The sequence below is a fragment of the Macaca thibetana genome, chromosome 4 (genome assembly GCF_024542745.1).
Source record: "Macaca thibetana thibetana isolate TM-01 chromosome 4, ASM2454274v1, whole genome shotgun sequence".
Classification (NCBI taxonomy): domain Eukaryota; kingdom Metazoa; phylum Chordata; class Mammalia; order Primates; family Cercopithecidae; genus Macaca; species Macaca thibetana.
This window is the reverse complement of record NC_065581.1, coordinates 155,679,709-155,696,698: the sequence shown is the minus strand read 5'-3', so window position 1 is coordinate 155,696,698 and position 16,990 is coordinate 155,679,709. Positions and strand designations below refer to the sequence as shown.

The 16,990-nt window shown below is 41.7% G+C and overlaps 1 protein-coding gene across 6 annotated transcripts in view; it reads right to left on the bottom strand.

The window, feature by feature from the left end:
• Positions 1–10,117: 10,117 nt before the first annotated feature.
• AK9 (adenylate kinase 9) overlaps positions 10,118–16,990 on the bottom strand; it is a 184,126-nt gene continuing 177,253 nt past the window's right edge. For all 6 annotated transcript variants that reach the window (XM_050786818.1, XM_050786816.1, XM_050786819.1 and 3 more), the window contains 6 exons: positions 16,234–16,430; positions 15,006–15,175; positions 14,675–14,773; positions 12,621–12,723; positions 11,262–11,376; positions 10,118–10,837 (listed from right to left, as the gene is read on the bottom strand). In XM_050786818.1, the coding sequence (XP_050642775.1) occupies positions 10,635–10,837; positions 11,262–11,376; positions 12,621–12,723; positions 14,675–14,773; positions 15,006–15,175; positions 16,234–16,430 (887 nt within the window). In that variant the 3' untranslated portion in view covers positions 10,118–10,634. The remainder of the gene's footprint in view (positions 10,838–11,261; positions 11,377–12,620; positions 12,724–14,674; positions 14,774–15,005; positions 15,176–16,233; positions 16,431–16,990) is intronic.

The following is a 16,990-nucleotide window of genomic DNA, read 5'->3' as shown; positions in this document are numbered from 1 at the left end:
TGCCCCTGCGCTGCCGCCGCAGCCACAGCCACAGCCAACCCGGAAGCGCGGCGGCAAGAGCCGCTTGCGCACGGACGCCGGACCACGTGGCCCGCAGAGGCGCCCCTGGAGGTGGGGGCCACGAGAGCGGCGGGGCGGGGCGGGGCGGGGCGGGGCGGGGCGGGGCGCGCGCGGCGCGGCGGCAGTTCGAGGGTTGGGGCGTGGAAGGGGCGGGGAGGGGTTAGGCGGGGCGAGAGTGCAGGCCCCGGGTCGTGGGTCCCGGGGGGCGGCGGGGCGGGGAGCGAGACGGCAGGCCCCGGGCCTCGCCCCGGGCTTGGGGGCCGGGGCCGGAGCAGGGCGTGGAGGGGCGAGGCGGGGGCGCGGCTTCGGAAGAGGGACAGTGGCCTGGGCGGGGCGCGGCCAAGGGCGGGGCGGTGTCGGCGCCCGAGGTCCTGCGTGTGGCACTGCGGTGGAGCCCAGACAGGAGCGACTTTTGCGGTGGATTGGGGGCAATGGACAGGAGAGGCGTTGTGACCCCTCCCTTTGGGAAGTTTTATATCGTATTAAACTGTTAGCTCAACGCCGATACCTTAATCAATTTTCTCTTTTCTCCGACACTGAATCTGGTGTTAAGTTCTTGAATGTATAAAGGCATGAAATCCCCCTTACCGTCATCATCATTGTCATCATCATCACCATCATCATTATCTAGTGCTAATAATAATAACTGTTACTTACCTCCTAAATGTTTTTCACATCTGCCTCCTTTTCCTCCCCACTCCGGATGGCTTAGTCTAAGGGAATGAAGAGAGCACTGCAGTCAGAGAAACCTGGGTTCTGAGAGATCTTGGGCAAATTACTTACCCTCACAATTTCTTTACCTTACCTGTAAAATGGAGACGTGAAGGGGTGGCGTGCCCCTCCACACCTGTGGGCGTTTCTTGTTAGGTAGAACGAGAGACTTAAGAAATGAGACACAGAGACAAAGTATAGAGTAAGAAAAAGTGGGCCCAGGGGACCGGCGCTCAGCATACAGAGGACCCACGCCGGCACCCGTCTCTGAGTTCCCTTAGTATTTATTGATAATTATCTTTACCATCTTAAAGATAAGGGAGTGGCAGGACAATAGGATCATTGTAGGGAGAAAGCAGTAAGACATCTGGATAAAGATCTCTGTGACATGAATAAGTTCAAAGGAAAATGCTGTGCCTTGATATGCATATGCAAACATCTCCATAAACCTTTTAGCAGCATATGTCTCTTGCAAGGACAAGGTTGGGGGTAGGGTCACAGATTAACAGCATCTCAAATACAGAACAAAATGGAGTCTCTTATGTCTACTTTCTATATAGACACAGTAACAGGCTGATCTCTCTTTCTTTTCCCCACAGAGACGTTAACACTAGTGCCACTTTGGTAGGGTTGCTATTGCATAACCAAAAGTATGTAATGGGCTTAGGAAGTGTCTGGTTTAATTCCCCCGCTATGATTAAAATGATCATTATTATTCAAACTTTCATCGTCTTTGTTCAATAGACTGTTTCTAACTGGTCTCAGCTGCAGTGTTGTTCCCTTTAATATGCAGTAGTACAGAGGATCTCTCCAAGTACATATGAGATCCAGAGACTAGAGTTACTCCTGGGCTTAGAATCCATGTGGCTCCCACATGCCCTCTGGATAAAGTCCAAGCTTCTTAATATGGTCTACAAGCCCCATCCAAATCCACTCCCCACCTACTTCCATCCATTTATTTCAGCATTTTCTCTCTCTTCGCCAATACCTAATTACTTATTATTTATTTTTCTGCCCATTTCCAAATTCCCAACATGCCATCTATAGCCTCCCCGATTTTGAACCGGAGGTGTAATTAGCAACCTGGCTCTTACATTTTTACTGTATTTTTATTAAAACTAGCTCAAACCACACATGTTCCTTCTCTGAGGTTTCCCTTTCCTATTGAATAGTCTGTAAGTCGTCTGGATTTGTGGGGGTACAAGTGGGATGGGGGAGCGCTCCCTGACTTTTGCATACCAGCAGAAAGTTAGCTACCTCATTGTTTCTTGCTGCTAGGAGGGTTGCAGTCAAAACACTGGCCCTCTAGAGGTCCTCAGCGGCATAAGATGACTCAGTGCCAAGGTAAGCCAGGTATTCCGTTTCCTCATTCAATCATTGCTCACTGGAGAATAACCCTGTGAGGGAAGACTGAGTCTGGAGGATCTTCCAGCATCAGCCACCCACAACACAGACTAGCCCTTTCTTCAAGGCAATTTTGTTTTGGATCCATATTGATTTTTTCGAAACTTTTGTTACTGTTAAGGCCAGCTAGTCTACGCCTAACAGGTATTCTTAACTTTAAATCTTGCAGAACAGGATTTGGGGTGTCATACATTCCTCTAACAGATATTTATCGAGTGCCTAGTAAGAGCCAGACATTGGCGTCGGGTGTTGGGGATATAGCAACTAATAAGGCCTTTGCTGTCATGAAGCTTACGTTCTACTAAGGGGAGACATGACAAATATACAAGTAAACTAATGAATAATAGTTTCAGAAAGTGTTAAATTTTATAAAGAATGATGATGGAGACTGACAGGGAAGTAAAATCAGGATAGGGTGACATTTGAGCTGAGATCTGAATGACATGGAGACAGCTGTGGGAAGATCTAGAATAAGAATGTTCTAGGCAAGGGAAAAGCAAGCATAAAGGCTCTGAGACTGGGAAGGAGCATCTGATGAATGGCAAGGACTGTGTGGCTGGAGCACAGTGAGTCAGGGGCAGCAGATGGAGTGGAGAGTTGCCAGATTTCACAAATAAAGACACAGGACACCCAGTTAAAAAAAAAAAAAAATGCTGGCCGGGCGCGGTGGCTCAAGCCTGTAATCCCAGCACTTTGGGAGGCCGAGGCGGGCGGATCACGAGGTCAGGAGATCGAGACCATCCTGGCTGACACGGTGAAACCCCGTCTCTACTAAAAAATACAAAAAACTAGCCGGGCAAGGTGGCGGGCGCCTGTAGTCCCAGCTACTGGGGAGGCTGAGGCAGGAGAATGGCGTGAACCCGAGAGGCGGAGCTTGCAGTGAGCTGAGATCCGGCCACTGCACTCCAGCCTGGGCAGCAGAGCGAGACTCCGTCTCAAAAAAAAAAAAAAAAAAAAAAAATGCTGCCTCAGCCTCCCAGGCTGGGATTACAGGCATGAGCCACCTATACCCAGCCAAGAAAGAATTGTTTTCATATAAATTTAGTGTAGCTTACAGCATACAATGTTTATAATGTCTATGGTGGTGTATAGCCATGTCCTAGGCCTTCACATTCACTCACCACTCACTCGCTTACTCACCCAGAGCAACTTCTATTCCTGTAAGCTCTATTCATGGTAAGTGCCCTACACAGGTGTCCTTTTTTTTGTTTTTGTTTTTGTTTTTTTTGGTTGTCTTTTATACTGTTTTGTTTTGAGACAAAATCCCACTCTGTTGCTTAGGCTGGAGTGTAGTGGCATGATCTCGGCTCACTGTAACTTCTACCTCCTTGGCTCAGGTGATCCTCCCACCTTAGCCACCTGAGTAGTTGGGACTGCAGACACACACTACCACACCCTGCTATCTTTTTTTTTTTTTTTTTTTGGTATTTTTTGTAGTGATGAGGTTTTGCCATGTGGCCCAGGCTGGTCTTGAACTCCTGGGCTCAAGTGCTCTGCCCACCTAGGCCTTCCACAGTGCTAGGATTACAGTCATGAGCCATCAGTATAGTGTATTTTAAGTGTGTTTCTTATGTTTTGATATTTTTAGATACACAAATACTGTGTTACAGCTGCTTACAGTGTTCAGTACAATAACGTTCTGTACAGGTTTGTAGTGCAGGAACAATAGATCGTACTAGGTGTGTAGTAAACTATACCGTCTAGATTTGTGTAAGTTCACTCTGTGATGTTTGCACAGTGACGAAATCACCTAATGATGCATTTCTCAGAACATATGCCTGTCATTAAGCAATGCATGACTGTACCTATAAAAGAAAACCAGTTAAAATGACAACTGTTTTTCAAGAGCAACAGTAGAAGTCAGAGGTTAGCGGCATACTTCCAAAATTCACCTAGAATCTTTTTTATACACTACAATTATCATGGACAAGGACAAAATCAAGACAATTTTGGTCAAAGAAAAAATAAAAGTATTAACCTCCTACAAACCCATACCATAGGAAGGAAAATAACACCAAGAGGAAAGTCTGAGATATAAGAGGGAGTTGTAAGCAAAAAAAAGAGAAAAAAGTAAATATGAAGGAAATCTAAACAAACATTGATTATGCAAAATAATGTCTCATTTGGAGAGTAAACAAATAGAGGAGATCTAAAATATTGAATGAAAATACCATTTAAGATGGGAAGCTGGTTATTAGTATTCCAGTGTTTTAAGGGTACAGCTATTGATTACTTTAAGGCTTTACATATACATGGTGAAAGAGTAAGGGACAGCCACTTAGTTGGTACAAATAAGAATGCATACTTCAAACACTGTAGAGGAGGTAATGGCATTTAAAAGTTATTGGTCAATGCCAGGTCGGGCGCAGTGGCTCACGCCTGTAATCCCAGCACTTTGGGAGGCCGAGATGGGCGGATCACTTGAGGCCAGGAGTTCAAGACCAGCATGACCAACATGGCAAAACCCTGTCTCTACGAAAAATACAAAAATTAGCTGGGTGTGGTGGTACAGCTACTTAGGAAGCTGAGGCACAAGAATCACTTGAACCCAGGTGGCGGAGGTTGCAGTGAACAGAGATCATGCCACTGCACTCCAGCCTGGGCGACAGAGGAAGACACTGTCTCAAAAAAAAGAAAAAAAAAAGAAAAGAAAAAAAGAAGAAAGAAAAGGAGAAAAGGATGGAGAGGATATTGAAAAGGGAGGAAGAGCCAGACCATTTAAAGTCTTTTATGCCAAGAAAAAGGAGTTTGGATTTTAACTGAAATAGGAGGCCATTGGAAGATTATTCAAAAGGACTGTTGAGTCTGACTTGTGTATTTAAAAATTACTCCAGCTGCTATATGAAGAGTAGATCCTGGAGGGACATGAGTGGAGGCATGGAGATGACAGTGACAGCAGTGTAAAATGTGAGAAGAGCCCATATTCAAGGTAGATTTGGGGGATAGGTCTTTCTGAAAGGACTTGCTGACAATGGATGTGGGGAGTGACAGAAACAATGCAATCAAGATTGACTCCTGGGTTTGGGGATAAATCAACAGAGTGTAAGGTGTTACCATTAACTGATCTGGAGGAAAAGAAGTTGGGTTGGTTAATAAGTATGGGGTGGAGATACTAAATTTGAAATGTTAACTAGATAACCAAGTACAGTAGGCAGTCGTAGGTAACAATCTGGAGTTCAGAGCTGAGAACAGAATTGAGATATTAATAATGGAGTTATCAGAACATAGATTATAAATTGTTGTAAGATCAGTTACAAAGTGAACATTGCTAAAAGGCTATCCAGACTTTTTCCTCTCTTAGTCTCCACTCTTCTCTCCTGGTGGTTTGTTTGTTTGTTTGTTTGTTTTTGGCCCTGGGAGGCTACAGGGACTCAAAGATTTCATCATCAAAGCCCTGTGCCAGCTGGCTTCCAGGTGTATTGAGCCAATGGAGAACCTGGCAGATTGGAGGAAGGAGAAGGTCATGATCATCTGGCAATTAAAAGTTAGTGGAAGTCCTTTGTCATGATGAAGGGCATCAAAAATATTTGTGTAGCCTGGGATGGTTGGTTGATAACTGTGGCTGGAAGGAACTGTAGTCCAAGGCTCATTATGACTTAAAGGGATTTGAGAAGAACAGAAGGATAATTGTCAATGTTCAGTGCCAATAGTGTATCTTTAGAGGGATTTTATAGCACTAATCCAGTAGTGCTCCAATTTCCAGATCCCACGTGTCCTGTACTACACAAGGGCAGGATGTGTATCTGCTTATATTTTAATCTCCTACTGTATATAGACTGGTAGAATTCTTGTAAATATACACATGCTTGCATATGCTAAGCAGTCTTCAACATGCCTCTCACAGGTTTGGTGAATACATGTGCTCACAAATTAATTCTTGGAATGTCTTTCACTCCCTGGTTATAATCTCAAATTTGACTTATTTTTTTAAATTTTTACCTGCTTTGATTTTTAAAAGTCCATTTAATTCAGATGTCACTCCCTCTGATAATTCTTGCCAGAACCACCCATAGCTAAGGGCTCTCAGGCTTTGTAGCTTGATATTCTTTAACCCAGGTCTTCATTTGTAAAAGCAAGAACCAAAAAAAAAAAAGAAAAAGAAAAAGAAAAGATAAAACAAAAAAATCACTAGACAAAGGCATTCATGTATCTCTCATTCCTATCCTGTTCTTGAACTTCCTCCCCTTCACCACTGAATTTGTGAAATTTTAATGACCTGAATTCAACAGATTATCAAATGAATTGCAAATAAAATGAAAAATATATAAAATTGAAAACGTTTAAAACCTATAGTATTTATTATTGTACTTTGAGTTTTGAAGAATTTAAAACCACAGTACACACCATATCCTGAAATAAATTCTAGAGGGCTTAAAGAATTAAATATATATTTTTAAAAACACAAGTAGAAGAAAACAGAATGGAATGTTCCATTTCTAGAGACTGAAGAATTTCCAGAGCTTAGAAGACTATTAAAAATCAGCCTGGCCAACATGGTGAAATCCCATCTCTACTAAAAATACAAAAATTAGCCAGGCATGGTGGCAGGTGCCTGTAATCCCAGCTACTCGGGAGGCTGAGGCAAGAGAATTGCTTGAATCTGGGAGGCAGAGGTTGCAGTGAGCTGAGAACACGCCACACCACTGCACTCTGGGTGACAAAGCGAGGTTCCATGTCAATGAAAAAAAAAAAAGAAAAATCAGAAAGGAATGATGAACAGGTTTTACGTTAGTACTTAAAAAATGGAATATATTTACTACCAAAGGTTGATGTCTACATTACATAAAGAACCCATGCAGAATAACTTTTAAATGCCCCATAAGTTAGAGGGCAAAAGATGTGATAAAATAATTCACAAAAGAGAAAATGGAACTGGTGACCAACATATGCAATAACGTTCAATCTTACTATTAGTTCAGATTAAAGCAAAAAGGTTCTGCTTTTCACTCATTAAAGAAAAAAAATGTGAAGATACTGCCCAATGATTGTAAAGAAGTATTAAAATTGGTGCTCTTGGGCGCTCCTGGAAGCAGTATAAATTGCTAAAACTATTTTGGAAAGTCGCTTGGTAATATGAATTGTGAGTATCCATTTAAGAATATTCATGCCCTTTAACCCAGGAATTTTATTTCTCAGAATTTATATCAGGCTAATAATACTAAATATAAGAGGGAAAGATTCAACACAGTATTGTATTTATTTATTTATTTTTAAAATTTTTGTAGAGACAGTTTCACTATGTTGCCCAGGCTGGTCTTAAACTCCTGAGCTCAAGCGATCCCCCTACCTTAGCCTCCCAAAGTGCTGGGATTACAAGCGTGAGCCACTGTGCCCAACCTCAACATAGCATTTTAAAATATAGTACAACAGTACACAGTCCAGCAATAGGAATGGTCAAATATAGCATATCTACTCAGTGTGGATCTGAGTGTAACTGTTAAAAAAAAAAAAAAAAAAAAAAAAAAAAAAAAAACAGGAAATCCTTTTCTTACTCCAAAATCCTTTTCTTACTTTTCCACATTTCATTTACTGTTTGACTTAGGATCTGTCAAATGGAGACTGCTTCTCCTTCCTGGGTGAAGTTATTGTTGCTGTGAAAATGACATCTAGACAAGCCATGGAGAGGCATAGGCTGGTTGGAGTTTCTCTTGCCCTCAAAGCTGCACTGCCTCAGCCTCTTCCTGAAGCAGCCAGGATTGGAGCAGCAGCTGGAGGATGGGGGTGGGTAAAAAGGAGTCTCTGTGAGCCTCAGTGAGCACCGTGGCCTGGCCACCCACTCTGTTAATGTTTCACACAGGGAAGGACACCTGTTCAGAATATTCTTTCATCATATTTGGGATGCTAGTTAATGGATTATTTATAATAATATGCAAGCATCATTTCTAAACAAAAGCAGAATCTCAATAAGAGGCTTTAAAAGGATACGTGTTCTTCTTATTGAAGAAATGTTGTTCTCCCTTGTTGGGGACACAGACCCCTTGACCTGGAAAACACAGCTTGCTCCCCTGAGAAGGAAGGCAAACATGATAGGCGGGTGTGAGTGCACGTATGTAGTGGGCCTGGAGGGGGAGTGGTTCTCAGGCTCCAACAAGAAGAGTTTCCCAAGGGTCTCCCGTTTTTTTTTTTTGTACTCTAAAGTACACTCACACAGACACACAGACACACATGAAGGACACTACTGACACTACTTAAGAACACTGACACTGTGATGGTGGCTTCCAAGATGTGCTTACAGTATAGGAAGTGGTAAGGGTAAGAGCAAGGCTCTGTAGTTAGGCAGATCAGGGTCTGAATCTGGATAATACTTATGTGATCTTGGGTAGGAAGCTCTTCTCATGTGTAATAATGAGATAATGCATGAAAAGCCACTAGCACGCTCTCTCTGGCCACACAGAAAACAGCGGGGAAATAGTAGCCGTGTCAGTAGTTATTCTAAATCAGGCCCCAAATGTAGCTAACTGTAGTTGCATGTGAATGGTAGGGACCCGGGGTGTCCAGCACTAGAAGCTACTCTAGGAAATTTGACTCCTCACTCCTTCCCCACTGCTCTTACTTGTTATACTCTGTTGTATATATTTACTAAGAGGAAGATAGTCTATGGAGAGAGGGGTGAAAAGGGAGAATCACATGGCTTTTGGTTGCTGGCTCAGCTCCGGGACTGAGTTTCTTCCCACTAAGAAGATAAAGAGCATTTCCCCTAGTTTTGTGCAGAATTCAGCAGCTCCAGAACAATGATGCATGAGATGTTAGAGCTCAGAAGACAGCATCCTTGGGCTCGTAGAGTTCTCAGGGCAAAGCCATACTAGAGAACTTCATCCCCAGGAGATGTGCAGTGGGTGTGGACTTTCTCTGGAGCACACGGGACACTCCCTGGAGACCCCAAGAAACACTTGGCCGTATTCCGCAGGGACTGCTGCCCTTTGTAAAGGCAGGGGCACTGAAGCAATGAGTTGCTAAAGCAAACTCATCATACCCATAGGCTGAAGAGACCTGAGAATATTTATATCTTGTCAACAATGAAAAAGCCAGTAGATTGTAGTCAGTGATGGAAAGGTGGTAAATTACAGGCATTAAGAAATAAGCAGGGGGCCAGGAGCGGTGGCTCAAGCCTGTGATCCCAGCACTTTGGGAGGCTGAGACGGGCGGATCACGAGGTCAGGAGATCGAGACCATCCTGGCTAACACGGTGAAACCCCGTCTCTACTAAAAAATACAAAAAACTAGCCGGGTGAGGTGGCGGGCGCCTGTAGTCGCAGCTACTCGGGAGACTGAGGCAGGAGAATGGCGTAAACCCGGGAGGCGGAGCTTGCAGTGAGCTGAGATCTGGCCACTGCACTCCAGCCTGGGCGACAGAGCGAGACTCCGTCTCAAAAAAAAAAATAATAATAAAGAAATGAGCAGGGAACAAAAATGGGGCTTAAGTTCCCAGCAAAACTTGGTAGCTATTGGCAACTCCCAGTCTCCTGAAAAAGTAAAGGCTTTTGAGGTTTATCCTAACTTTGAAAATAGGCTTCCAGTTTTTGTTTAAAAATCATTTTATTATGAAATATGTAATGCAAAACATATATAAAAAGTCTTCTAGTTTTTAATTAACATTATTGAATTTATAGGAATCAAAGAACTAAACCATCTATTGTAGAGATTATGAAGGCTCAGAGAAATTTACCCAGGGTTACACAGTTAATGGTCATATGCTTTATTTCTTATGAGTCAATCTTGCTGTTTCATATTCCAGATCTTTTTATATTGCTGCTGAAAATTGTTCTTATTTTAAAAATCTCATTAATTTCAATTTAGTAAGTTTTCCTCTAGCATATACTGAGTCATATAATGACTCTAGATTTCATCCTTCTTAAAATTCCAGGTAATTTCTAATTATAAAATAAGGTATGAAGCTTACTTCAATGAATACTTAAGAAAAAGAAAAGAGGCAGCCAGTCAGTTGTTGCAAAATCCATTTATTTTATTGGGAAAATGATAGTATCTTATGTTCACAAAGTTCACAAACAATTTCTTACGTAAAATGTATAACCCATATTTTGGTTTCATTTATAAGAATGTTAATTGTGTTTCTTAAAGCTTTCTAGCATTTAATGAGTAATTTTAACAGAGACTGACTTTTCTACTGAAAATGTTAAAAAGGAAAATAATACATTTATTAAATAAGTTACTTAAATTTTCTATATGCAATTATAAATAGAATGCTTATTTTGTTAAAGCATCCAAGTTCAGGCAAGGAGCAATACATTTTAAAATTGTATTAAAACTTATGTTTCCATAAGAGTGCTCCTTCCTGGCTGGCAGACCTTTTGAGTTCATCTGAAGTCTGGCAGCCATGGTACGTTGCTCAGGAGGCAAAAGTACTTCCAAGAGGTCCAGATTTTCAATCTACTTCTCTCAGTTTCCCTCTATCACTTTCAGATAACTCTTGAGATTCAGGCTGCTATCACCTAAGTAAACTACCCATTAATTGGGTCTATATTTCTGAGAGAGAGAAAGGTCTTTAACTTATGATCAAAGTCAATGGCTCTGAACTGAGGTTCCTTGTATTTTCTGGTCATCTTGGCACCCAGGTATGTTATGAGTTCACAACTCTCCATAAACTGCTCCATCTTCTTCTTATACTTTTTTCTTGTATATTCAGAACCTTTGGGATTAAATGCTGTAGAAAATTTCACAGAATTGTGAATAATTTCTGCTAGTGAGTGAGTCATTAAATGAAAGAGAAAGAGACCTGGATGTGTGATTGAGTTAGTTACATAGTTATGGTTGAGAAGATATCCAAATCCCAAATAAAATCTGGAGATTATTTGTTTTAGGTCATAATTGCCTCTATTCACCCTTCTTTATGGCATGGATTATTGACAGCTGACTGTATTACTCATAGTCCCTACTTTGAAAACAGAATTTTAACTTTGATATTTTATTTAAAATATTTGGCCTGTATTGTATTTGCTACTAACACTCTCTCTCTCTCTCTCTCTCTCTCACCAAGCAGGCAACTCAGTTTAACAATCCTATTCATCACTTATACTACCATTAATGTTAAATTCGTTCTGAGTAGTAAATCATTAAAAAAGACATACCTTTGAGATGAAGTGCTATATATAGCAGTGCAGATCTCCTTATACTTAAGAAGGGGAACTTGGGCTTTAAGCATCCCGCTGCATTCATTGCTTTAATTAGAGAAGTTGCTATACCCTGCAGGGAGGGAACAATTCAAATTTTGTGTATACTTGAGTTTGGTTTCTTTTCTTAGTGCCAATAGATAAAGAGGCAAATATTTCTTTGCCTCAAATAGTCCCCTGGAGTAGGGATGGGGCTTATAAATATGGTTAAATGACCAGTTAGCCAACAGGAAAGAAATACAAAATACATTTGATTAAGAAAAATGAAAATTACAAACTGACTCAGTGTCAGTTGGGTGATGGATAGGAGTATATGGGCTTCATTACACAAGTCTCTCTATTTTTATATGTTTGATATTTTTTATAACAAAAGGTTAAGAGACGAAAGAAGGGGACCCTAGGCTTTGCGTTATCTTTGCCCGTATCTGCTTCCATTCTCAGAAATGGCCAGACTGCCTCCCACTCTGAGGACCCTTGGCCACCTGACAAGGAATTCCAGAGACCACAACAGTCAGTGCTGGCAAGATTCCAGAGCCCAGAAGAAGGTAAGAGGCCCTCCTGATAAAATTTGACCTTCATGAGAATACTCCCCTCTGGGTGGGTCTCATCTGGCATTTTGATGTTAAACCAGACTGAAGGCTAACCTTATAGGCAAGTTGAAAAAATCAGAGTGGTTAAGAATTGCTGACAAAGGTTTGATATTGTGCCCTAAGCATTTATTTTGTAGAATTTTTTTTAAAAAAGCTTTAAAAATAGTAAAAATAAATAAAATACTAAAGGTAGTTGTTGGCTGCTGCTAAGTTTTGCTATTCTTAAAAAGTTATACTTGGATACATAAAATATAACTTAAATAGAATAAATAAATAATAGTAAATAAAACTGACTTTATCTAGATGTGGGGCAAAATATGGGCTTTTTGGTTTGGTTGTGTCACTATAACTCCACTCTTTCGAGTAGTGAGTGAATGACCCTCTCACAGACTGAATCTGCACATTTCAAATTATGAAAAGTTTCACAGACACTGAAATTCAAATGTAAAAACCAAACTACATATCTAATTCAAATGGAAACAATTTTGTGATGCTCTACTTTCTGTTCACTTTGGTGCAGATATTTTGGAATTAGCTATGGAAGCAGGGGATTTTCATACATTTTATTTAACCACTACACACAAACAAAATAGGCTGAGTGAATTTGCAGCTTAAAATCAGAAAACTCTGCCTTGAATTTTATTGTTCCCAAAATGAAAATTAGTGTTAAAAAGAAGAAATCATTGTATTCTTCTAACATATATAACAGAAAATTAAGTAAAAGAACCTGTTCCAGATATCCAGGCAAAGGAAGACTAGTAAGAAGTATCGGTTCCCTTAACGGGGGAAGCTTGTGTGGAAGCTTCTGTTCCCAGTATTTCAGCGGCGACCTAAGAACACAAAGTTCATTAGATGGATGCTCACAGTTATACTCAGTGTGTATAGATAGGAATAGACAAGAGATTATTAGAAGATAAAGTTCACTACTTGTTTTTCTGCCCTGGGAAGGCTGGGGCTCCTGGAAATGCACAGCCACTCATTCAACTGGGTGCCCAGCCCTACTCACCTAGTCTCCGTTTTCTCATTTTTCACAGCAATTATATAAAACTTTATTTTCCTCAAACTTCTGACTCTCCCAAATGCCCCCTCACCCCCAGGCAGATGCCATGCTGTACTCAGAGAAGCCATCGGGATGGGACTTCCTCAGCCCATCACAACAGAGCCACCCACATGTTCTCTTCCCGTGGTGAGGTGCCTCCCATCTGAGACGAGGCCCCTTGGTCCCACCGTTCCCTCCCTCCAGGCATCTTACTACAGCACCCGCTTGCTCCCTGCCCTGGCATCTCTGCTACTTCCTTCTTTATTGGGTCCTTCCAGTGCATATGCATTTAAACATCTTCATAATTCCCCATTAAAAAAAAAAAAGAAAAACCACTTTTACTCCTTAAATCCTATATGCCTTCCAGAAACGAACATCTCTTCTCTTTTTATAATTAAACTTCTTCAAACAGTGGCTTCACTAGAGATTGCAAGCTACCACATAAATTTTATCTATAGATGGGATTTGATCCACATGTATTTTATTTTGAAATTTGAATCAAATATGGATGTTTAGGAATGTGAACAATTTAAACAGCAATAATGGTTTCCAGCTTCTTCCAGCAGTAGATGGGCAGCTGCTGGTCCCTTCAGCTGGCCATGTGCAGTCCAGTTTGCAGCTGGCCCCCTGACTCCTGCGTCTTCACACCTAGCCTGCTTGCCTTAGGTCCCTCGCCTCCTGGCTGCTGTAGGCATCTGTGTTCGTTTGTAGCCTCTGCACTACAGGCAAGAGCTCAAGTTTCCTCAGCTCTGCTCCTTGGAGCTCTGTAGTCATGTCCTCTCGTGTCACTTGACAAAACCGTTCTTGGCAAGATTACCAATGAACGACCTGTCACGCCCTAAATCTCAAACGCTTTTCAGCCCTTGTCTTGCTTGACCTCTGAGCAGCATTTAAACCTGTTGCTATGCCATCCCTCCCCTCCGCCTCCCTCAACCTTCCTCATCCTGGCTCTCCTTTCATGTCTCTATGGTTCTTCTTTCTCAGTTTCCGTTGTAAGCTCTTCTGACATTCATGCGTTGGTGTTTCTCAGGGCGTGGTCCCAAGCCCGCTGCCTTCCCCACATAACTATGGAGAAGCTCAAACATGCCATCGTATCTCAGACAAGATCACTGGCAGCCTCATCACCCATGGTCTACACTTTAGTAGTGGTCTGACTCCAGAGTAAATTTGATTCTAACACTGACTTCACTTAAAATCAGTCATTGTGCTCGGATTGCCCTCAGGATCACTATGAGGACACAAACTTTACACAGTATGAGTCCATGAAACCGCAAACACTTGATGGTGGTCTTACTTGGCCTTCCACACTCTGGCCCTGCCCTCCACCTCCAGCCTCGCCTTCGCTCAGCCCCTTCTCCACGTCGCATCCAGCTGTGCTGAAGTTCTTGCAGTTCAGGAGTACCCTAGGCCAGGTTTGTTGTAGGTCCCTCTGTTTGGAGCATGTCCCTCTTTCCCGTCATCTAGCCAATTCCCACTCCTTATCCTGACCTTACACCCACACACAATTCAGCTAGACCTTTGGGCTACACTTTCTCAGAAGTCCAGGCATTTCCCCACCCTAAAGTCCATCACATTCTGTTGTTATCAGGCACTCAAAGTCCATCTTACCCTGGACAGCTTTGGGATGGCAGGGACCAGTGCTTGTTCTCACACACACACACTCTCACACTCCTTTCCCCAGTTCCCAGCATGTTGCATGCAACACAGGTTTTCAGTAAATATTTGTGATTTAATGGTCTCACCTCAAAAATTTCTGGAGTTTTTCTTTATTCTCACAAATATATATACGATTACGATATTCTAAAGCATAGTTAATGCTACCAGGTACTAGAGCTTCATATCTGGAAGACCAAAAAACAAAACAAAACCTCTATTGTATAATTAATATGCAGTCTTGTGTAAATAAAATGTCAAAAGTATTTTATTTTTCTACCTATGTAGCTCAAGGAAGACATAGAATATTTTTCCAGTTAAACAATAGCGACCTCATGACCAAAACGTTAAGATTGTTACGTGAACCGCTTCTTCGGCATAGCAGTATCATTTTATTCTTCCATGAGGGCCAGGACTTGCCTTTGGTTTCCATCCTGATAGGTCACTGGACAGTAGCCCTGGAGCTCTGCACACTTAGGGAATCGACTCTTCAGCTCGGACAGCGTCAGCCTTTTGGGGATCATGTCAGCAGGTGGGAGTGGATGAGGTGCTAAGGGAGGCACGTACAATTCTGGGTTCTCCAAGAATTTCTATTAAAAAAGAATTCCAGTAGCAAGACGATTTAAACCAGAAATGCTATGCCAATCAGAAGGCCACCGAGGCTCTCCTGCACCCTCCCCATTTTCAGTAGCAGCATTCTGCCGCTCCTCAAACTGTAATAACCTCTCCTCTGACCGGAAGCTCCTTACAGGAATACTCCCAAGTGATCACATCCAAGATTTATCCTCATCTCAGTCAATCATTCATTCATTCCTACAAAAAACACTTGTTGCGCTCCTACTACACGACAGGCACTGGAGAGAGCAGGCCCCTGCCAGCCCCATCTTTCTGTCCCGATGTGTAATTAACTGGTTGGGTGCATTTGGCAGGTGAGTTAACTTCTCCAGCTTCAGGTATTGCTCTGTAAAATGGAGTGGGTGGACCAGACACATGGCCTTTAATGTCACTTCCAGTTTTAAAAATCCTATGATTACCATTTAAGTAAGCAGGAATAAATAAATATCTCATAATAAAGGGAACAACAATTCTAATTCTCCAAGGAAATAAAACGTTCAGAGGCATCTGATTTTATTTTTTTTGTTTTCAACTACTAATCTCTTAAAATCATCAAATTGTGGACATTATGAGACGAAATCTATATTCTGTTCCATTAAGCAGAAATATAAGGTATATAAAGAGTTCTAGTGATAGAAAAAAATTTAAAGTGCAGGAGACATATGTCAGCTCTTGCTTCATTTCTACTGACTCTGATTCCCTTCGGCAACCCTGGGCCCTGAATCCCCTGGATCCCCTGTGGGCTGAGCCCTTGATGTTCAGCATCTCTTCCATTGATGGGGCTCACGGTTGGCTCTCCCTAGCCATTAGGCTGGCCCAGGCCAACATTGGACTCCTGCAATGTTTCAAATTATGTCCTGGGATGCAGTTTTGGAACTCACCACTGAGTTGCTTCACTGGTCCCAGAGTCACAGGTTCCAGTAATGGGGCTCCTGGTACCAAGTTTCTGGGTGCCTATCCCTTCCTATTGATGAATTCCAAGATAAGATATTTTCTTTCCTTAGTAAATATTTGGAGTTAGGAACAAACTTACATTCAGTTTTTCCTGAGAACTCATTTTATAGTAGTGCCCCCTGAACTCTGCTGCAAATTCCAAGGAGTCAGTTGCAGAGCAATCAAATAATTCCTGGGATTCTGCCAGGCTGACAGGGCAGAACTGTCCAAATTCTCCCAGGCGAGAAAGCAGCTCTTGAGGTGTGATACATAACTTGTCAATGCAGGCAGCTTTTCCTATTATTAACATATTAACTATTATTATGTATATATTTTTCATAGAAAACACAATGATTTTTGAAATTAAAATAATTTTAATTACACAGCACTATACATACACATTATAAAATTCCAAACAATAGAGTAAAAAGTAAAAGTTACTATTCATATCACCGTCGTTTCAATCCAATACTTAACCTGAGAGGTAATCATCACTGTTGGATTTGTATCTTTTTTCAGTCTTTTTTCTACATATTCACATATATATTTTTTGCATATAGTATGCTTGTGCAACTATACTATAAACATTATTCTGCAACTTGCTTTTATCAGTCAGTTATGGTCTTTGACCTCTTTTCATATAAGCTTTATACAATTTACCTAATTTTTTTTTTTTTTTTTTTTGAGATGGAGTCTCGCTCTGTCACCCAGGCTGGAGTGCAGTGGCGTGGCACAATCTCAGTTCACTGCAACCTCTGCCTCCCAGGTTCAAGTGATTCTTGTGCCTCAGCCTCCCAAGTAGCAAAGATTACAGGTGTGTACCTTTCACGGCTGGCTAATTTTTTTGTAATTTTAGT